This window comes from Suricata suricatta, chromosome 16, assembly GCF_006229205.1.
Source record: "Suricata suricatta isolate VVHF042 chromosome 16, meerkat_22Aug2017_6uvM2_HiC, whole genome shotgun sequence".
Lineage (NCBI taxonomy): Eukaryota > Metazoa > Chordata > Mammalia > Carnivora > Herpestidae > Suricata > Suricata suricatta.
Genome location: NC_043715.1, coordinates 12481909 through 12504995, shown reverse-complemented (window position 1 = coordinate 12504995; position 23087 = coordinate 12481909). Strand labels below are relative to the sequence as shown.

At 53.5% G+C, this 23087-nt stretch overlaps 1 protein-coding gene across 2 annotated transcripts in view; it reads left to right on the top strand.

Annotated features, from left to right (window-relative positions):
• The window catches only part of VAC14 (VAC14 component of PIKFYVE complex), a 99676-nt gene that overhangs the window by 38776 nt on the left and 37813 nt on the right, over positions 1–23087 (top strand). For both annotated transcript variants that reach the window (XM_029924552.1, XM_029924553.1), the window contains exons 13-14: positions 9741–9897; positions 21605–21737. In XM_029924552.1, coding sequence (XP_029780412.1) covers positions 9741–9897; positions 21605–21737 — 290 coding nt within the window. The remainder of the gene's footprint in view (positions 1–9740; positions 9898–21604; positions 21738–23087) is intronic.

Sequence of the window (23087 nt, the reverse complement as noted above, 5' to 3'; positions counted from 1 at the left end):
CCCAGACCCCCTGAATTGTTCTCTCAGTTTGAGCCTCGTTGCCTGGGTTCTGGTATTTTCCATTTACTTGCTGCTGGCCAGACCCTATGCTAGATGGACATCTTCAAGTGTGCATGACCTTAGCATATCTCCATAGCAACCCTTCCAGGGTAGGTTCTGTTGTGTCCCCCACTTCACCGAAGTGAAAACCGAGACTCGGAGAAGTGAAGTAACTTGGTCAAGACCTTGGCTTAGATGCTTCCTGAAGCCTGTGTGTCACACACCACCCCTCCTATCTGCACATCAAAGAGGTCCCCATCTGCATCATTACGGCCTGCTTTGGACACCGAATCTCCCAGAACCCTTGTCCCACTTTGGGAGAACGGAGGCTGTGGCCAGCACATAGGATGTGCTCAGAAAATTTCCTGAGAAAGCGAACAGACAGGAGGGATGGTGGGTGGTGAGCTGAACCCCTGTGGCCTCCCCACCCTGCTGGGCCCCCCCGCCTCCTCGGGTCAGGGTGCATGTAGCTAGCAAGTATGCTGGGGTTAAGCGGAGGCCTGGGGGAGCCTAGGGGACTTAGAGCCCTGTGCCCCTCCCCCGGTTGCCATGGACCGGTGCCCAGAGACAGCTGGCCCCTCGGCTCATCACCTGGTAACCGAGTGCTGACGGTGTGTGTGTGCTGCTCCCGTGCTGTCTGGAGCACAGCGTGCCCTTCCTCGGCCTCTGGCTCGCTCTCAGGGGGCACATGGGACTCTGAGAGTGCACCCCAGCCCCGGCAGGGGTCTGGCGGGATGCAGGCGAGCGATGGCTGGCATCACTGGAGGGAGACCCGGGGGCGAGGGGCGCACTGCGGGGCCTTGGGAACTGGCCTCCAGGTTGTCTTACCCAGGCTGGCTTTTCTCTCCTCCCCTCTCTGAGGGCTGGAGGCTGCAGTGGTTTTAAGCTGTCAGGACACACACAGTGCTGTCACCGCTAGTGGGACTTAACAGTGAGCACCGAGTACTGGTCTGTTGCATGTATGGCACAGAACTAGGCACTTGGGGAAGGATTTCAGAGGTTATTAAAGATAAAAGAAGGGGTACTTGGGTGGCTCAGTCCGTGAAGCATCCGATTTTGGCTCAGGTCATGATCTCACGGTTTGTGATTTTGAGCCCCCATCAGGCTCTGCTGTCAGCACAGAGCCTGCGTCAGGTCCTCTGTCCCCCTCTCTCTGCCCCTCCCATGTGTGCATGTGTGCACTCTCTCCCTCTCTCAAAAATAAACGTTTTTTAAAAATAAAAGAAGAAAAGAAAGTAGTCTTGATCCCTGTGAGCATGTGTTCAAAGTCAGACCAAAAAAAAAAAAAAAACAAGATAAAATCCTTCTTTGTTTTAATTGTTTTTGCTCAGCTAAGACCCAAATGGTTCTTACCCAGAATGGTTTTCTCATTGGGAAGTAAAGTAGATCCGAACCTAAGCAGTCCTCTCCTGCCCCCAGATCTAAAATCCTGGCAGTGTTTTCCTTGCCGTTGCTGAAGAGGGCTGAGGGACCCGGCCCCCAGGAGATGCTGGGGTCGGCCTGCTCTGACCCCGATGCAGCCAAAAGCTTTTCTGGGAACACCACCCGTTTCCCAGACCTGGCCAGGCCTGATTGCCACCTTCTGCGCTCTGACTTACTCTGTGTCCAGGGCAGGAGCCTTCAGCTCTAGTGCCGGCTGCCGCTCTGTGCCTTCTTCCAGAGCTCTGTTAGTTCACTGCTCTGGGGGCCAGGGGAGGTCCTGTGCCTTCCTCAGCACCCTGAGGGGATGCCTCCTGGGGACAGTGACCTGGTTTCTGAGGGTCAGTTCCCCAGCTGATCCACCAGCCACGGGAGCCGTTCTGTACGTGATCGGGGACGTAAGAGGCCTGCCTGCTGGGCCTATATCCCTTGTGAAGGGAGTGGACAGGCTCCCGGCAGGAAGCAAAGGGCCCCAAGGCTTCATGGACACCTGGCCACGGTGCCTCTGTGCTTAATTTTAGCTCCACTTCCCCAAGAACTGAGGAGCAGCCCAGCCTGACCCAGATCTCAGGCACAGCCCTGTGGCCCCACTGCTCCCAGCAGAGGCATCAGATAGACTTGGCAGTGGCCCGTACAGGCCAAGCCTTAGCCTCCAGGACCTTTAGCCTGAACTCACCTCTCTTGCCAGCACCTAGTTGCATCTCTTGGAAACACTCTGCGGCTTCCTTCTGGCTAGGACCAGAGAGGGCCCAGCTTGGGGATTTCCTTCCCTCTTCATGGGGCTGGAAGGCTGAGCCAGTTGACATCTGGGGCCTAATCAGCTGACCAGGGGCCTAGCCAAACTTTTGACAAAAGTTTCTTGAAGATAAGTGGGGAGAGTGAGTGAGAGGCCTCTCCATCCATCCACTTGGCAGAAGCTATTCAGAACAATCCATCTTCCATTTCCTGCCTGGCGCTGCCGGTCAGCAAGTATTTATTCAGCATCTGCTAAGTGCCTCGCCCTGGAACTTCATGTCCAGGAGCCTCAGTAGGAGGCAAGGACAGACTCCCAGCCTAGGGAGTTGGCCTTGTAAAGCTCTGGGTCTCCAGCTGTTCCCAGGGGTGTAAAGGAGCAGCCAGGACCAGGACCAGCCACAGGGAGAGAGCGAGAGAGAGCGAGAGAGAGAGAGAGAGAGAGAGAGAGGAGAGAGAGCGCGAGCAAGAGAGAAGGGAGCCTCCCACTGTGACGGGTTTTCCAGGGCTACTCTGCACAAGGTGTTGGGACAGGGAGCGCCTGGACAGAGGTGTAAAAGGAAGGGAACCAGTACCATCCTAGAGAGTCTGTCCTCAGCCTGCTGGAGTTCTGGGGGTGACAGCCCGCAGTGGCCCCGTCCAGTTGCTGACTTCCCTCCCACACTAAAATATGCCCTTTGCTGGCATCAAGTCACCTCCTGGAAGGAAGGGCTTTCTCAGGAATCCTTTGGCCTCCTTGACTTTGCTCCTCAAGCCACAGAGGGGTGTGCTCGCCCCCCTCCCTCTGCCCAGGCCTCCCCCTCAGAGTTGCTTTGTCAGATGTTTTCCGCACCCAGTTGTCCCCCACCCTTTCCCTCCGCCGCGGGCCAGCTCACAGCTCACCCCACTCCAGGATTGGGGACCAGCTGATGTGCCCCCCCCAACAACCGCCCCCCCCATTACCATGGCAACCGCAGGCACTCCTACCCCTGCAGAATATTGCTTTCTTGTAACCTTCTTCCCTCCTCCCTCTCCCTCCTCTTTCTCTCACACACAAAAAGAAAGCACAAGTGTTTTATATTCATTTTGCAAAAAGCTGTGTAGTGCATACTAATTGGCGCAGCTTCCTCCTGCTTTCTTTGAGCCTTTCCTCATTCTCAGAGCCAGGACTACAGGCCAGTGCAGGCTTGGGCCAGTCAGCCTCTTCCTTGGAAGGGGACTAACTTTGTATTTCTAGAGGCTAAGCAGCGGGCCTGTCACTGGGTTTCTTTCATCCAGGTCTTAAGCCAGTGCCTGCAATCAAGGCTGCTGAGATCACTCTCTCCTTGTCCCAGAGCCGCTTGTCCACAGACCAAGGGGTCTCCAGGAGGGGTGAGGTGCCAAAAGCCTGGCCTGACACAGAGATTCAAAGCCAGGTTCAGCCAGAGGGCAGAGCATGGCTCCCCCTTGGTCTCTATTGCTCTGTCCCAGCACCCGCCCGCCCCCCCATCTCCACTACCTTGACATGGTCTCTCTGGGCCACTCATTCCCTGGGGAGAGGCAGAGTCCCGGCCTCTGTCAGGATTGTTGCTCCCTAGCCTCAAGTCCGGCCCCTAGGCTGAAGGGGATTTGCTAGTCAGCTGGGAGCCAGCAGCTGGGTTGGATGGCACAGGAGCCCCGGAGTGGCTCCCCACAAATTCCCCTCCCTCTCTCTCTAAGCCGTTCCTTGCCCTCCATTTTGTTAGCCCCTTTTTCTCCCTGCATCTAGGAGGCTGAAGGAGGTGGTGGTGCTATTCTCAACTCTCATTTTAAAGAACGAGGAAGGTGTGCTGTGTACGCGTGCGAGCGTGCGCACACTCACACACACACAAAGGATATGTGGTATTGCTCTAGGCAGGGCTTTCTGTCAGATTTTTGCCAGTCCCTGTGGACCAGAGACAAATCTGATATGTAAGCACTAGAGGAGTGGCTGGGATTACAGAAGGAACCTGCAGACAACAGTGCCGGCTTTAATTGTGCAACTGAAGTGTAATTTGCATTCATTTGCCATTTGGTGTTAAACTTTCCAAAATAAGAGAATTCAAAATGTAAAATAGGCAGTTTTGCTGCTCTCCAGTGAGGCGGGAGGAGGTGGTACCAAGATGTCCATGCAGATTCTCTTTAGTAAAGAAATGAAACGTGAAGCGCTTCGTGTATACACTGCTGTTCTGCCCAGCCCTGAGCCAGGACCACTGAGCAGGCTCAGCTGTGGGACCAGAAGTCTCGTAAGAGAAGGTGAACATAGAGTCTCCCCTACGATGTTCATGACAGCCTTGCAAGGGCGAACCTCTGGCACATACAAGGACACTGAGGCTCCCCATCACCTGCAAAACCAAGTTGAACCTCTTTGGGCCACAGCTTTTGGGGACCTGCCGCTACCTATGACTAATACTTGATTTCTGGCCATGCTTCTCTGCTAAATAACAAAATTTCAACTGAGTAAATTCAAAGATCAGAATGGCTTTATTCAACAATTCATGAAACAGGCAGCATCCCTATGTAGCAGTAGAAAGAAATTGTAGAAAAGGAAAGATTTTTTAAAGGCAGAAAGGGAGTGGAGAAAGAAAATGACTAGCAAAGAATGCATTGTTTCAGGCAAGGTCAACTTCCTAATGGGACCGGAAAGCGAAGGGTCTGCCGGAAGATTATCTCAATAGCACTGAACAGGTAGTTCCGTATTGACTGGCTAAAGGTTACATTCCTTTAAAGGTTAAAGACTGAGACTGCAATTAACGTAGGTATTAAATCTTGCTTTGCTGACGTGGGATTTAACACAAGTGACTCCATTTGGGGCCTGCTGTCTGCTTCTTAACATGCGCACCAGCCCCATGCCCCACTCCAGAGCTAGATCAAAGCTTAGGTTCCTGGAATGTGCCACGGGATTCTGGTTCTATGTCCATAAAGGCTTCAGGTAGTTAAGAGAATGCTTCCCGTGCCTTCCTCTGCCCCCCAGCAAACTGATGGTCAGGCACTTGCGAAGCCTCTCCATCCCCACAGGCTAGGTTGCCAGCTATCGTTGTACATGCGCTGCATTCTAAGCGTGTGTTTACCACCTGTCTCCCCAGGGTCACTGCTGTGAGAGGCAGGGCCATCCTGTTTGGTTGCACATCTCCTCCCACAAACACAGGCCCTGGCCCACAGTGGGTGCTCAGTAGATGTCTGAGGAGGGGTTGGAGGGGTGAAGTTAACTGACTGGAAGTCAGGACTATCTGACCACAAAGCCCAGTATAGCTTGTTGGGCTCCAGTTTGGGGACCAGAGTGTTTGCAGTGGACTCCCCGATCCCTGGAGCAGGTGACTCTACAAAGACAGATGGGCAGCAGCTGGGTGTGGGAAGAGCGGCTTCTTCTGGTCCCCCCCACCCTTGTAGCCTGGCCCTGGGGGCAGTCAGACCTGGGGGCATCTCCCAGACCAGGCCTGTCGGGTGCTGCTGGTTCCTCCCAAGCATCTTTCCTGTAAGGGAGATAAGTACCTGCCGGAAGCCTGGTGTGGGCCACGGTGGCCCTCATAATAGTCGGGCCATAGCCGATTGCTAGCCTGGCCCCAGCTGCCTCACACTTTTCTCACTTGCCGCATTGGACCCCCAAGATTTGCTGCCTCGGGGACATGTACCTCGGCCCACCTGCACAGCCAGCCCTGAGAGGAGCAGCCTGCAGCTCCAGGATGTAGGGACACAGGCGACCTCCTGAGAGCTCTCAGCCGTCCTGCGAGTCAGCAGCAGGCATGAGATTGTGGGGGAGTCACGAAGGCCATACTGCCTTGGCCGTGGGCACAGCAAGAGCACACAGACCTACAGTACCAGTATTGTGGGAATTAGGGTGTTCATTTGGGGTTTTTGCTTGATTCCCTTATCTATTTTTATACATAATTCACAAACCATAAAATTCACCCTTTTAAAGTATACAATTTAGGGCCACCCAACTGGCTCAGTCAGTGGAACATGCGACTCTTGATCTCAGGGTCATGATTTCTGGCCCCATGTTGGGAGTAGGGATTACTTAAAAAATTAAGTAAAATATTTTAGGGGCTTCTGGGGGCTTCTGGATGGCTCATCCAACTTTAGCTCCGGTCATGATCTTGCAGTTCGTGAGTTTGAGCCCCGCATTGGGCTCTTTGCTGATGGTTTGGAGCCTGGAGCCTGCTTCAGATTCTGTGTATCCCTTCCTCTCTGCCCCTCTTTTGTTCACTCTCTGTCTTTGTCTGTCTCTCTCAAAAATAAACATTAAAAAAATTTTTAATTAAATAAAATATTTTTAAAAATTAAAAAATAATACAATTTCATGGGTTTTAATATTTCGACAAGGTGGTGCCAACATCACTGCCATGTAGGTCTGCAACATTCTCATCACCCCAGAGAGAAATCCTGTGCAGTTAGCAGTCGCTCCCCATGTCTCCCTCTCCCAGCCCGACAGGCACAAGATACTCCCTGTCTGTATAGATTTGCCTGGTCCGATTCACATAAATGGGGTTATCATGCAGTATGTGGCCTTTTGCATCTGGCTTCTCTTACCTAGCAAATGTTTTCAAGGTTGGTGCATTTTTATAGCATGTATCAGAACCTCATTCCTTTTCATTGCCAAATAGTAGTCCTTGACATAGATGTGCCGCGTTCCTTCTATCCATTTATCAGCTGATGTATATTTGGGTTTGTGATATTTGATACATAGTAAAAAGAGAAATACATATTTGGTCTTTATCCTTGGTTCTGGCACAGAGCTCCTAAAATCCTTGGAATTTCCTAAGGGTTGAAAATGATAAAAAGTGCCTTTTTTAGGTTAGTGAGGTGACTTGGATGCCCAGAAGGATGAGGGCTAGTTGCCAGGAGGTCCAGCCATGTGATGAGAGGGTTGAACTTTCAGTCTGACCTTTGAGGAGGAGAGAGGGGCTGGAGACCCAGTCAACTGCCAATGGCCAGTGATCTAATCCATCATGCTCCTCAAAAACCCAAAGGATGGGGTTTGGAGAGCTTCCGGGTTGGTGAACACATAGACATTCGGGGCAAGTGACACCCCCAGAGAGCATGCAAGCTCGCTGTGCCCTCCCCACATACTGTGCCCTCCGTGTCTCTTTATCTGGCTCTTTCTGCGTTGTATCTTTTTATGATAAACTGGTGATCTAGTAACTGTGAGCCACTCTGGCAAATTAATGGAGCCTGAGGGAGGGGTTCGTGGGAACCTCTGATCTGTAGCTGGTCATCAGCACAGGTGACACCCTGGATCTGTGACTGGCATCTCAAGCAGGGGACGGGCACTCTCAGGGGAGTGAGCCTTCAGCATGTGGGTTCTGACGCTACCTCCAGCTAGATGGCATCAGAATGGAGTTAAACTGTAGGGCCCCCCACATGGTATCAGAGAAAACACATAGGAACATTTCTACCCGAATCCTGTGTGGACACGTTTCTGGCCCTCTTCGGGAACACCAGGGGTGGAAGTGTACCTCTGGTGACCCTGTTTAAATTTTTGAGGCACTGTTGGCTTGCTTTTTGCATCAGTTTAATATGAATGAGTCATTCCTCCACCTGGTTCCCACGTCTCCTTTCACGTCCCTGCCCTTTAGACAGTGACTTGTTTGGACAGTTGGGCATCTTGAGTATATGGCCTGTGCTCAGGCCACTCTTATCACAGCGCCACCCTGTCACCGCCTTGCTGTCTGTTCCCCCATGCCACCCCCTCCCTTTCTGTCCACTTTCTGCCACTGCTGAAGTGGGGGCCCTTCTGGAAAGCAGATGGCCTGGGTCTCTCCATTTCTAGGCCTGGACCCACCCAGGCCCACAGTTCTTGGTTTAGGCACAGGGGCAAGTGCTCGTTCCTGCCATCTGTCCGGGCTGCTCAGCAGCCACGGCCTTCAGCCAGCACACATGCACCATTCCCTGCAGGCCCAGCAGTCAGAATGTTCTAAAATCGCACGTACTAGTGGAAGGGTAGGCTCTGGGTCCCCCCACCAGGCCATGGGCTGCAGGCCGAGGCACCTGGGACTCACCTGCAGCCCCGGCACCTGGCACAGCGGGTGCTCAGGAGGTGCTGAAAGCCTGGGAGCGGTGGAGGGAAGCATGCAGACAGGTGCAAGGTGACATCTGTGTGTGAGTGAGTGCTGTGTCCAGCTGGAAGAAGGCCGGTGTGGCAGGAGGACACGAGACCGCCGGCTTGCAGGGCACTTGAGGGCTGAACACGCTGTGCTGCTGGGAGAAGATGCGGGGGCCCGGGCTGGCAGAGGGGATGCCTGGGGCCGGGCAGGATGCGGCACTGGCACGTTGCTCACATTGAGACAGAAACCGCTTTGAAGAGAAGGTAGTAGCTTTATTTATTGTTTTTTTTTTTTTAGATAAAATTTGCCCTTTTAAAATATACAATTCAGTGGGTTTTAGCATATTTACAAGGTTGTGCAGGCATCACTACTATCTGATTCCAAATCATTTTCACCATCCCACAAAAAGCCCTAGAATAGCCTTACCTTGAACATTGTCCCCATATTCCAGCCAGCTGGTCTATCACAGTGCACACAGCCCACTTCCCAGGGCCCCACCCACTGGTGCTGTGTCACTTCGCAGGTCCAGGACCACAGCCCTCAGTTGCCATGGTAATTCTTGGTATCCATCCAGGAGTGCCAGGGATGGTCCTGGGGGCACCCCTGTGCTAGGACACGTACGTTCCTCTTCAGAGCAGAGATGAGTGGGGGCGGGAATGGCAGCCCTCCATGCGGTGTGGTGAGGTGGAACAGAGCAGGTGCGCCGTGCAGTTACACACACACACACACACACACACACACACACACACACCACCCTACTGAGGCAGCACCCTGCTGACTGTTGATACCAGATGAAGAGCAAGAGGAGATGGGTGCTGTGTGGGGGAGGCACATCTAAGGGTACAAGGGCTTTGGGTTGTGAGGCAGGGCTAGGCACCTCGTGACACCAGCACTGGTTGGAGCTCGCTCTGCCATTCTCCACGCTCAACTCTGTGACTTCCTGTCTTTGGAAGAACTCGGCAGCAGGGGGCAGGCCTGTGTATAAACATCAAAAAGGCAGCTGAGAATTGAGCAGTGTGTCTAGAAGTTAGGAAGTCTTTGGTCTTGGAGCTCATAGTCATGTTCTGAATGCAGAGGGTGGCCTCGTGTCACCTCTGCAGAAGGATCTGTTCTGTGGCCTGGTGGTGGGCTGAGCTGTTGCCTAGAGGGCACTGTTGGTCCCCCACACGGGTCAACATTGGGGCATGGCCAGTGTCCCCACACAGACTGCACCCTGAGTCCACATCTCCTGGGAACCTCTGAGGTCCCTGCTCAGGGGACCAGAGAAGAGTGGTCATGGGAAAGCTTCCTCCCACACCTCAGATTGCAGCTTCTTCCCTCCCCTTGCCACCATCTTCTGCCCACCTGTGTTCTCTTCAATCTGTATATTTTGTAGAACTTTCTGGTCACTGTTAACAGCCCTCATCTTGGTGGCTCTCACCAGCCTGTCAGCCTCTGCAGACCCTTCTCCACCTCCTGGCGGTAGCTCTCTGCCTCTGACCACAGCTCTCCAGAGGCCCATGTCCTTCATCCTTTGCTTTTCTCCCCCAGGTTATCCTGAAGGATCTGGAGGTGTTGGCAGAAATTGCTTCCTCCCCTGCAGGCCAGACAGATGACCCAGGCCCCCTTGATGGCCCTGACCTCCGGGTCAGCCACTCAGAGCTTCAGGTGCCCACCCCTGGCAGAACGAACCTGCTGAACACTTCTGGTAAGTAGTGCCTTTATGGTTAGCGCCTCAAGGGCCCTGGGAGTGCTAGTGCTCGGTCTCCACCTGGACCAGGCGCTCCCTTGGGCTGTCCCTCTCAAGCCCTGGATCTCTGCTGAGGTGTGAGCAGTCAGAAATTTCCTCTGCTCTCTGAGAGACAGGCAGACCTCGCCCTCCTGTTGCCTCCCCACCCCCCGAGAGGCCCTCACATCCCCTTTTCCTCATCGTCCTGCACCACTCATACTTCTGAGCCACTGGCTAAATATAAAACCATCTGAGTCAGTGGATCCTCTCTTTTGCTGGGGCAGCGTCTCCCCAGTCAGGAATCAGAGGGCTTTGGAGCCTTGGGTCTCACAGGTGGAAGACTAGGCAGCCATTTCCTTCCTCATTGGGGAGCTAAAAATAGCAAACATCATGGCAGGCAGCCCAGGCTGGAGAGGGGATAATTCAAACAGGGTGTTTCCGGGCAGTCCTTGGACATGAAGGTGGCTTTGGTGTTCCTGGGGCTCGCCCCTTGGGGTCCTTCCAGATAGCAGGTGGCTCTTCTCCCTGGGCCAGTGCAGCTCCCAACTTCTCCCTCCCAGGCAGATGCCAGTTCCCTCCAGTGACGTGATCCTGGGAAATGCCAACAATGCAGGTTGGTAGGAAAGTCCGCGGCAAATCTTGGGTGTTCCCCTGGGGTGTCTCTTTGTCCCCTGAGTGGCTCTTGATATCCAGATACAAGGTCCTCGATGGCTCCTCTTTGATGCAGAAGCCAGATGTCAAATAGATAGACCCAGGGCCTTTCCTTGCCCGCCCCTCCAGCAGGCTGGGCCCGAAGGCGTCTGGTACCCGGCCCCAAGCACCCCTGCTCATGGCGCCACTGGGAACCCGCGAGCCCGACTGCACCCCAGGGCTGCTGGGCCAAGTCACAGAAGGCTCGTGCATTGAAGACGTCTCCCTGATGACACTTGAAGGCAAGAGCTCCCCCAGCGCCTGCAGTGGGGTGTCACATAGGACCCCAGGCTTTAGGCCACTGCTGGTGCACTATTCTTCCTGCAACTGGGCCCAAGTCTCCAGCTGTGTCTGACTGAAGCAAGGAAGGAGTGAGGGGCTCTCCTGGTAGCCCGGTTTCCTTCTCTTGTTTCCCCAGGATACAGTGGCTTCCTTGCCCAGGAGCCCAGTTTCCTCCGAGCAGTCAGAGGTTGGGAGGCTTCTACATCCTGCCCCTGGGACCCTTGGTGAGGTTCCCACCCTCTGCCACGCAGCCCACGAGTCTGTTTTCCATCCTGTGTTCTATGTCAGCACTTGGGGGTCAGCCTACATTCCCCAGGGACAGATGACAGAAATGCCAGAGGCTGCGTGAAGGCACATGGCCACGATGGGGGGTGGGGGCGGTCTCACTGAGGGGAGAGGAGCAGCAGTGAGGGGATGAGGGTGACAAGTGACTGGAAGAGGGGAAGGCAGCAGCCGAGAGAAGGCACCCGAGAGTCAGAGCTAGCCCTAGGTCTCCGTCTCCACAAAACCGCTCTCTGGCATCTTCTCTCCTCCTCAGAGTGGAGGAGAGAAAGCCAAACAGGCAGCACCGCCCCGTGCAGGGGAAGCACACCTTCATCACCAAGACTCTCTGGGATCTGTCCCTCCACCTCTGATGTGTTTTTTCTCTTTCTCTGGGCACCAAGAAGCTGATGACTAAAATGCTTACTCATTAGCGAAGGGGTGGGCTGGAAAATGGCCTGGGGCCCAGGTGGGGTGTGTGCCCTGGGGAGACCCAGACAGGGAGCTCCTCGAGGGGCCCGCTCAGCCACCTGGGAGCAAGAACTGAGGGCATCTCAGATGGCAGTGTGCTCTGAACCCCGGCTCCTGGCCCTGCCAGGATGAGTGGGCCTTTCGTGAGGCTGAGGTGGTGAAGACTTCCCCCAGCTCACCAGGGCTGTCAGACTGGCTCGCATCAGCCAGGGACTCACCCTGAATTCATAGAAAAACAACCAAGTATGCCAGATGGGAAGAAATTCCATCCTGGAAAGAACACCAAGGAAATGCCTGCAGCCAATCTATCTTCTTGCCTCAAGGATACACAGTGCCGTGGGCCACGTGCTCTGAGCCTGAGACTCACACGCATTCACTGCGGAGAGTGTGGGAACCACACGTGTGTGCAAGTCCACAGCTGGCACCAGATTCTTCGAATGGGTTCATGATTTTAAAAGGCTAAGGTCAAGTTCAGACCAGTAAGAAGAGCACAGGAAGTCAGAGTTGGGCCCCGGCCCATCTCCTGCCTCAGCTGCCGTGGGGAGGGCACTGGCCAGGCACCAGGGGTGTTGGGGTTGGCCGTTAGGTCAGAAAGCACGCAGGAAGTGCGCACTCACTCGTCTGTGGGCTGCTCTTCCTCCCGCTGCTTCTCAGGCATGCAAGAGGGTCATTCTGTCTGTTTCCATCTGGCCACGCACGGGGACAGAAGTTACAAGGCCAGACCCTCTTCCTGTTTGGATTTTGCTTTCCTCTGGCTCTCCAGGGCACAGCTCTGAGAAAGAGCTAACTGCAGAGCACCACCCTCCCCCTCCCAACGTAAAGGGTCTTTCTTTCTGGAAAGCCAAGGAGGCAGGGAGCCTAGCAAAGATGAAATGAGCAGCACATATAGGGAACTCTGCCTGCTCGCTGGGTCGGTAAACTCAAATGGTGCAGATTTGATGTGAGGGTTGGAACAGCATCGCATGCCTGGGCAGCACCACAGCAGCGGTCCCCAGGGCCCACGAGACTGAGTTGCCCACAGGGATTTTCCCCCACCTGGCCTGGTGCAGACACCTCTCCCTCCAGCAGAGCTGTGTGGGCCGGGCCAGTGGTCTCGCTTCTCCCCTCCCCCCACTTCATTGCTGACCTTCACAGAGGCCCAGGCTTGGAAGAGAGCCTCCCCTAGGCATTCAGGAGTGGAGCTGCCGGGGTGGGTGGCCCCAAGGAAAACCAGTAGAGGGATCCCACTTTTGCTGTCTCCCTAGGTTGTGATTTGGCGAAATGAAATGAAAAGGACCACTTGGGTCTCCTATGACTTGGCAACTTCTGTGCGTTCTCTGCCCATCTCCACTCGGGGCTTCTGGCCGAGGCCCCCTAGGCTCCACGGAGAGGGGTGATGAGCTCCCTTTGAGCAGACCCAAGGGGCCTAACTCTGAGCCTGAGCAGAAGGCTCAGCAGAAGCAGGGGACCTCTGGGATCAGTCCCTAAGTTGAGATGTGCGTGGCCCTCCAGGAGCCTGAATATTTCTGCTGCAAGAGAGGGAGCCCCTTGGCCAGGCACAGCAGCAGTGTAGCAATCTGGGGCCAAAGGTCACCCCAAGACTGATGTTTGCTTCCAAAATCCAGTCTTCCTATCCTTCCTCTACAGCCAAGGGGGCGCATTCCTGGTGGGATAACTGTTCATGTCTGTGCCCTGCAGGGCTCTCTGGTCCTGCTTGGAGTTTGATCCCAGTTCTAAAATCATTTCATGAAATGAAATGTTCTGATTCCATTTCATTCCTTGTAGCCCAGGCTAGTGTGGCCAAATTCAGAAACCAGTTCTAGAAGAAACCCAGGAAGCCATCCCTGGGCATTTTCCCACGTGGTAAGAGTGACCATAGTACATTGAGCACGTTAGGACCAGACACTGTTCTGAGCACTTCCCGTGTGTCACCTCACTGGACCGCACTGTGGGTGAGCCCAGCTCCTCACAAGAACCACGGGAGAAGCACTGTTATCATTCTTACGTGGGAGGGGGATTGCCATAGGTGTTGGTGCGGACCCAGGAGCCTAGCCTGAGAGTCTGCTCTCTTTACTCCCATGTTCGAGGACAAGAGCACTTGCCCAGCATCAGAAGCTTCCACTGCTCAAGATGGGGACCCAGGCAGTGGTGGCCAGACCAGCAGTCCAGGCTTCTCCCCTGGGGCGCATCCTGGCATAGCCTTTGAGTGTGTCCCTTCTCTTCATGGTGGCTTCAGGGACCCCTTCTGGGTTGCCTCCACTTCCTCCAGCCTCACCAGACCATTTCCCAGCCCCCAAAGCCTTCTCTATTGCTCTTGGGGCCTTAACAGTCCTTCTTCCTACCTAGTCTTTCAGACAGTGTAAAAGAGCATGGGTGCCAGTGTCAGAAAGATCTAGGGTACACTCATCCCTAAAGGGCCAGAGTCAGGTGCCCAGTAAGGGCCAGTACCTGTCTTTCAGAGTTCGTCATCATGATGGAAGGAGGGGGTGCTGGAACTGGCTGCCCCCTCCCCACTGCCATGTTGAAGGCTCCTTTAGCACCACTGCCCAGATCTTTACCTGTCTCCTGGGGGAGAGCGTCACCCTCTCCATCCCAGGCCCCAGTCTCGGTGATGGCCCTGAGGCCACTGCTCCCCCCCCCCCCCCCCCCCGGCCCCCTGTCTCCCTCTGGCGCTGCACTTGGCCTGGCCCCGATTCAGCAGCAGTCTTTCCTGATGCAGCCCCTCTCTCCTGCCAGGTCAGCTGGGATTTCCTCCTGGGCCCTGCTGTGGCCCGCTAGATTATCTCGCTCTGAACCAGGCAGCCGGAAAGCCTCTAAGATTTGGGCCACTGCTGGGGGCAGAGGGCTCCCCAGCCTCAGCTGGGCTGGCTCAGAGAAGAGTGACTGCCTCTTGGATCGAGTCCCAAGAGTGCCGTGGCTGCAGCATCTCAGCCGCCCTTTTATCCATGCAGCCAAGGGGTTCGGGTCCTCCGATTCAGCAGACTCCACGCCTCCTAGGACCCTGCTGTAGCACGGGCCTTGGCCTCCCTTTCTTCCAGCTCCTTGGTTCTGTAGGGGCAGCTGCCTCTTCCCCACCTGCGTCCCTGGGTTCCATGCCAGCCTCCTGGTTGTGCAGCCCCTCCTCAGAGCGATTCCTGTGCCAGTCACTGTGCTAGGCTTCTCATCCCTGTGAAGTTCACAGACAGGAACCAGCCCTGGATCTGCCCCGGGCCCCTGGCCTTTCCTCCACACTCTGTGGGTGGCAGATCCACATCCCCATGCGAGGGACTGACCAGGCACCCAGGCCCCAACCTGCGGGGGAGGGGGAAAGGAGGCGAGAGGGTGGGGAGCCAAGCAGGGACCCTGCCAGGTCTGGGCTGGGCCACTAAGGTTTTCGCATCTGGTTTTGTTGAACTGTAACTCGCATTGCCTATTGAGGCCAGAGCTATTTTTATCCTGACATGTGAGGCTCCTGCGCGTCATAGCCACAAAACTCAATCTAAGACATCCCAGGGAAGGTTGTTTGTGAGACGTTCTGCAGATTCTCATGTCGCCACATCAGGTTTCACTTAACAACATCTGCACGGCTGGCTCCCTGGCCGCCCTCCCCACCAGCCCAGGTTTGTATACAGAGCACTCCCGACAGCATCTGTCTGCCCCACGGCCAGCCAGCAGTCACGTGAACTTCCTGCCAGAGCCCACTTCTCCAGACTTCTCCAAACCAGAAATGTGAGGCAGGCAGCATTCAGCTGAGGGGCTGGTCCTCGGCAGGATCGGGGAATGGAAACCCCACTCTACTTGGCGCCTCAAAGAGTATGACTCTCCTGAGACCCAAGGCCAGGTCATTCTCAGCCACCCCACTTCCTGGGCCCCCGCTCACACCCCATCTTTGGTGGGCCTGGAAGACTGCGTTGTCTACAATGCCAACTGAGCAAAACCGTCCCGGGCCTGCATCCCAGCACCTCCCCCGAGTGCAGTGTTGGAGGGCCTGCCCAGAATCAGGTGCTGGGGTCCTGTCTGGGCTCTGCCCCTTCCTAAAGGAAGCACTGAGCCCAGGGCCCCACTCTGTAAGAGAGCCCAGCCCCAGGGCCCCACTCCGCAGGAGAGCCTGACAGAGGTGGTTTTATCAGAGCTATTGAGAAAAGAAGCCGATTCCCTGCCCAGCCTTCAAGGGCGAGGTGAGTGAGGGCTGGAGGTGGACGGAAGTGGCCAGCAAAGTGCTCTGTGCTCCCAGCGGGAGGAGCAGGCTGCAGTTGGGCAGAAATTCGTTCCGTTGAGAGAGGCCCGTCATCCATGTAATCACACTCCCGGCATGAGTTTGCTGACTCGCCACCCCACCACTTCCTCCCCCTGCAGCCCTGCCTGAGAACGTCTCGCAGGTTCTGACTCAGGCCAGCCAGACCTGAGGGACTGTTTAGTCAGAAAAATGGTGGGCCGGTGGGAAACAGAGGCTGGGGGAGACCAAGTAGGTCCTTCTTCTGTCTGTGGTGAGCACTAAGCTGCACCCCGTCCTTGACCAGCCCTCCCAGGAAGGGTTGCCTCTCCTGCCCGGACCTGCCATCGCTACACAATTGGGCCAGGATTGGGGTGAGCTTGCTGAGGTTCCCAGCCCAGTCCTGCAGAGGCTCCTCCTCAATAGAGTCCATTCTGGTGGGTGGGAGCCTGAGGGACAAAAGTCCCTGCCCCCAACAGCTGCAGGCCCCCGCAGGCCAGGCCCTAGTAGCTCCCTGACATTCCTATGAGCCTGATCTGGGTCGCAGACCGGCCCCCGGCCCCCACTCAGTTTGCTCTTTGTAGTCTTTAAACAGTTGGGAGCGCTGGGAGGGCTGAGCTGTGGAAGCTTTCCCAGCAGCCACTACTGTGAGAATGTGAGTCACTTGCTGTGGCTTCTCCCAGATGTCACTCTGCCCTCCTCCGCCCTCCCACTAAGGGCCTCGGCTCCAGGGGCTGCCGTGCGGGCCTGGACATTGAGAGTTGATTGTGTGGCCCAGAGGGGGCTTTGGCTAAGAAGACCAGGGATGTGTTCAGAGTTGCCCAAAGCCTTCTTTTCTGCTGTCTCAGGCCAGCCATCAGCAGAGAGGCGGGCAGATCTCCCTCCCCAGATGTGGGCTGGGGACAGGGGAGTCACAGGTAATACCCTCTTCTCACAGCCTCCCTGCCTCCTAGCAGAGCACTGTGGAAGTGTCCCAGATCTGAAGTCTCTTCGCTCAGAGACTTTCCAGACTGTCCCCCAGCCCTCAGTCATCCATTCCAAGACTCAGAATGGGAACAGTTTGCCCCTCACCGTGCTCTCAGTTATGGTATGTTTGCTAATAGTCTGTGCTCAGTGCACAGGGACTGTTGCTATGTGGCAGGCCCCGGGCCCAGTATATTCAATGTGTTGTCTCATTTAATAAGGACTCTTATTGGGGGTACCTGGCTGACTCAATTGGTGAGACATGTGACTTTTGATCTCAGGGTTGTGAGTTCGAGTCCCACCTTGGGCATAAAGATTACTTAATTTTTATTTATTTACTTTTTTTATAAAGGCAAATTTTTTTTTAACATTCATTTATTTTCGAGAAAGAAAGAGTGCGGGCGGGGGGCGGGCGGCGCAGAGAGAGAGACACACACAGAATCCGAAGCAGGCTCCAGGCAGTGAACTCTCAGCACAGAGCCCAACATGGGGCTCAAACCCACAAGCAGTGAGATCATGACCTGAGCCAAAGTTGGACACTCAACCGACTGAGCCACCCAAGCGCCCCAAGATTACATAATCTTTTTAAAAAAATTTTAACTGAAGGAATAAGGGCTCTTATTGTCCCCACTTTATAGTGAAGAAACTGAGGCGTGCCCAAAATTGCACAGCTAGTAAGTGATGGACATCTGAACCAGTCTCATGGACTCCCAGGCCTTGCTCTAAACACCGTGCTTGATGAGTCCGCCTGCCAGAGATTCCTGGCCCCTTGGGAATGGAGACTGTAGCCCCGTGGCAGGCAGGATTTATTTATGATCACTCCCTGTTTGAGTCCCTTTGTCCTTTGGAACCCAAATGGTCCTAAGCCTGGGAACGATGTAGGTTGTGGGGTACACATAGAGAAACAAGTGAGCACCCAGGAGAAGGTTCCAGTCCCCACACACCGCCAGTGTTGGGGGTGTGCAGCCAGGCCACCACAACAGCGTGGGGACAGGGAGGAGGTGCTTTAACAGCTGTATCTACAGCCACCTCTTCAGAGATCAGCCCCAGCTGGGCCCAGGGTAACTCGATCTGTAAGAATGTGACACTTAATTCTGCAAACAGCCCCACTGGGCCAGGGAGCGCAGACTGTTTGCCATTCCAGAGTCACTCAGGACCTCCCAGGCCAGGCTGTTCCGGGCAGGGACCCAGAGCAGCATGCTGCAAACATCAAGTTCAATGAGGCCTGCCCTCGAACTGGGCTTCTTACTCCAGGCTTGCCCCTTGCACACAGTTCACGGGGGCTGTGTAGAGGTTCTCAGGAAGGAGGACAGTAGTTGGAAGGTGTGACTCCTCGTAAGGAATGCTCATAGAGTAATTCACAGCTGGGAGAAGTGACGTAAGGGAAGTCTGAGTTGAGCAAAAGACAACTACTGAAAGGAGGGTTTTACTGCTTCTGACCACTGGCATCTCATGAAGTCAGCCCATGGGGCTCCCATGCAGGGCTTGCTTCTGGTACCGTGGATGGTTCCACACATGCATGTTTTGTGCCTGGGGCTGATGCTTCTGGGAGCGGATGTGCCCTCACACAGCCAAGCTGGGTTCCCTGTTTTATGCAGGCATGTGCCCCCCCACCTCTCCGAGGTCTGGGGAGGAAGTCAGGGCTTTAAGGCCAAAGAGAGGCCAGCCTGGGAAACAATGGCCCCAGATGTCCCTGTTGGCCACTCTGCTTCCCCCAGTGTCATCTCTGAGTTCCCATAGGGCAGCGGCCAGGTGCTTTCTTCAGATGGATCATAGTCTCTGTGTCCTCAGTCTTGGCAGGGTCTTAGCTCCAGTCTTCTGCCTCCCGCCTACTGACCCGCTAACCCCGAACCTCCCCTAGCACCAGTGCCCAAGTGGTGGGCGCCTGCGGAGCTGTTGGGAACATGGGCGCTGAAGGCCAGCTGCATGGGCTCAGAGACCACCACTCATTAGCTCTGTGTCTCCAGATAATCCACAGCTTAATTCACAGCTTCTCCATGTATATGATGAGAATAGTAATAGTATATATTTTCAAGGATTATTTTGAGGATTAAATTAGATACTATGTATAAAGGTTTTAGACACGTGTAGTGTAGCATGTAGTAAGTTCTCAGTAAATGGTAACTCCTGGTTGACTCTTAAGATACCACATTGGGGAGATGTTGGTCAAAGAATACAAACTTCCAGTCAGAGGTTAATAAGTTCTGAGCCTCTAACATAAAAACAGTGATTAGAGTTAGCAAGATTAGACTTGAAAAGACTAGACTTGAAAGCTGCTAAGAGAGTAGATTTTAAATGTTCTCACCACAAAAAACAGTGGGCAAATCAACAACAACAAAAAAAACCCAACAAATGAAAGTACTGGCTAAGTCCACAGCACTGTGGTAATCATTTTGCAATGTATACAAGTATAAAATCAATACATTGTACACCTTAAACATGTATAATGTTATATGTCAATGTTATCTCAGTGAGGCAAGAAAGAAATATAAAAAGTAAAGCATCTAGAGGTGGCTGGGTGGCTCAGTCGGTTGAGCATCCAACTCTTTCTTGATTTCAGCTCAGGTCATGATCTCACCATTCAGGAGATCAAGTCCTGCGTGGAGCTCGGCGCTGATAGCAAGGAGCCTGCTGGCGATGCTCTCTCTCCTCTTTCTCTCTCTCAAAATAAATAAACTTAAAAAAAAAAAACAGAGCATCTAAAAAAGAAAACCAATATGTTATACTGGGACAGTTGGATATCCATCCAGATGCAGAAGAATTCAGGCCTCTCACCATATACAAAAATTGAAATAGATCAGAGACCTAAATATATTTTTAAAAAAACAACTTTGAGAAAGAAGCATACCAGTACATTTTTATGATCTCCCCATCCACTAGGATGGCTATAATCATGACAGGTACCAAGTGTTGGCAAGAATGTGGAAAAGTTGGAACCTTGTGCACTATAAGTTGGAATGTAACATGGTGCAGCCACTGTGGAAAGCAGGCTGGCAATTCCTCAAAACTTACACATAGACTAACCATACGATTCACAAATTCCACCCCTGGGCATATAGCCAAAAGAAATGAAAACCTGTACACATAAAAACTTCTACATGAATGTTCATAGCAGCATTATTCTCTCTTTTTTTTTTAATTAAGCTCTGTACCCAATGTAGGCTCAAACTCATGACCCCGAAATCAAGAGTCTCATGCTCTACTGAGCAAGCCAGCCAAGTGTCCTGCAGCATTATTCTTAATAGCTAAAAAGTGGAAGCAACCAAACGTCCAGCACTGATGAATGGATAGAATGTGGTATATCCATACCACGGCAATTTAGCCACAAAAAAAATGAATACAGAATGGACCCAGGCTACAACATGGGTGAACCTTGAAACTATTATGCCAAGCGAAAGAAGCCACATACTAGATGATTCCATTAATACAAAATGTCCAGAATGCGCAAGTCCGCAGAGACACAAAGTAGATTAATGACTGTCAGGGGCGGGTGGAGGGAACAGTGGGAAGTGGCAGCTGGTGGGTACAAGGTTTCTTTTTGGGGTGATGAAAATGTTTTGGAATTTGTGGTGGTGGATGCACAATTTTATGAATGTACTGGAAACCACTGAATTGTATACTTTACAAGGGTTTAGCTTTATGATGTGTGGATTGTTATCTTTTAAGTTGGTATGTGTGTGTTTCGGTGCCCTGTCATTGCTTTGGGCAGGGCAGATGAGGATTCCTACCGTCTCTAACACCTCTGCCAGCAGTGCTGTTACAAAGGAAAGGCAAGGAGACCCCATAGGGTATATCAGTATACTATACAGGGGTCGGGCAGCTATTCCATCGGGCCTGCTTCATCCCCTCCTTGCTGGATACGTTTCGGGGGGAGCGTGTGCTGGGCTGGCTCTGGGAGGAGGGCTGTATCTGGCCCTCCGTGTATTGTCAGCTGGGATGCGTATCCGAGGGATACCCTGCGTGTGCTTCTGGTTCTGAAGACAACTCTGTGCTATGAAAGTCTTGAGTACTAGTCTAAACGAGTGTCTTTGCCCAAAGAAAAATGACCGATTTGAAAACACTAAGTGAAGTTTAAAGCCCTTGGTAACGTTTTGTTAGTGTGCGCTGTCTTCAGTCCAACAAGTGTGTGCATAATTTATCTTTTCGTGAGCACTGTTGGGAAAGGAGTGTGAGTTTTGTTGACTTTCGGGGTGGTGTGTCCTTTTTTCTCTTTCACTTGCCATCTGTCCTTAAGCAGCCAAAATGAAGCCCGAGTGATTTTATTTATTGGGACAATAGGTTTGTCTTCTAAAAACTTTTTTTTTTTATGTTTCGTTTTTGAGCAAGAAAGAGACAGCAGGAGCAGGGGAGGGGCAGAGAGAGAGGGAGACACAGAATCTGAAGCAGACTCCGGGCTCTGAGCTAGCTGTCAGCACAGAGCCTGACACGGGGCTCAAACCCACGAACCATGAGATCATGACCTGAGCCGAAGCCGGCCGCTCAACCGACTGAGCCAGCCAGGCACCCCTGGTGTGTCTTCTAAAAAAAAACAAAAAAACTCCTAGCACATGTACCAGCAGGTTGTACACATAGCAGGTGTTCACTAAGTAGTTGGGGTTTGGCTGGAGAGGTGGACAGGTAAATGGGTGTTTGTGCAGTAAGCGAAGTTGTATCTGCTTGTACGTACTTGCACAGCCCTTGCTTTTTTGCCATTAACCCAAGGCCTTTGATTAAAGGTCTTCCCTCGCCTTGTTGCACACAGACCCCACCACCACCACCGCCTTTCTGGCATTTCCAGTTGTTGATGTTCCCTGGGGGCCCGTCACCCGTGCACACACAGTAAATCCTGGCTCTGTCCCTTCTCTGCAGGTACCAAAGGCTTAGAATGTTCTCCTTCCACCCCCACCATGAACTCCTACTTTTATAAGTTCATGATCAATCTTCTCAAGAGGTTCAGCAGCGAACGCAAGCTCCTGGAGGTCCGAGGTGCTTTCATCATCAGGTCAGGCTCGGCGTGCCTTCTCTTCCTCATGTGGCTGCAGTTTTTCGTTTCACACCATTGCCAGAGGTCGGAGCAAACATCTTCTCTTTCACTTCTCTCCCCTCCTTTTCCTTTGTGTTTGTTCTTGAGGAAACAAAGAAGCCTCCCTTGACACTAGGTGGCTGGTGCTGCCAACACGAGACAGGTCAATGTCGCCATTTCTCAAACAAATGAATTTTTCACTTATTGAGACACTTTTCCCCTGAGGTTAAATATTCTCTCATTAAACGCCCTTGGTGGAGTCTTTGGGGAGGAAAGTAGGTGAGCCAGATGGAGCATGAAACGCGGCCGCACTCGGGTGCCCAGCCACCAGCACGGAGTCTGGCCAGGCACAGCTAGCTTCTTGAGTTGTGTGAGTCTTGTCCTAGACAGTCCCTTCCAGCCTCGGAACTCCCAGCAGCAGCAGGACTGAGTCTGGCCCTTGGCCTCCCCCTCAGCTCCAAGGAGCCACGGTCACCAGAAGAGTGACCTTCAAGTCACCAAAATTTAGATGGAGCATGGATTTCTCCAGGCTCTCCAACAAAGCCAGGTAGGGTAGTTTTCTGGAATAGTCTGAGAGGCCTCAGATGCTGTACGGCAGTAGTTCTCAGCCCTGGCTGACTGCCTGTTAGGTCACCAAGGGGTCTCATCCTGACCTGTGAAATAAGCAGCTCTGGGGTGCTGGGTACTTAAGCTATGAGGATGCTCGGGAACTGGCTAGACCAGTGTGGTCCGTGGAGTCGGGGAGGCTCCTGAGGCCACCTGCGAGGTCCAGGGGTTGCCGGGGGATTGCCAGCAGAGGGTCCAGCCTGTGCGGAGCCTTTACATGAGCCAAAAGCTTGGAGAGTTCATTTTGCTGTGATCCAGAGGGCAAGGGGGAGAGGGGCCCAGCCTTGCTGGACACACCAAAGGTTGCTGGCCTCACTTGGAGGCTTGGGGGGTGGGGGTGAGCACCTGAAAGGGCTTGGCTGGGGGGACAGTGTGCCCAGATTAGTGTTTCAGGGGTGTGCGGGAGACCATTTGGGAGGCTATTGTCCAAGTGGGAGATGGTGACTGCTTGGGAGGGGGATGGGAAGAAGTAGCAGCATTCTGTAATTCATAAGGAGTATCACTGATTAGTGACTGATTACCTGCGGGGACAGGGTGTTGGGAATGACACCCAGGACTCTGGTGTAAGCACATCGTGGCTGTTAGTGGCAGTCCCTGAGAGGGGAGCTCTGGCGGACAAGCAGGGAGGGAGGAGGGTCCCATGTTTGAGTTTCAGTTGCTTTGGTGACATCAAAGGAGAGATGAAGAAGCAAGTTGCTACCCCTGACACTCAAAAGAGGGACC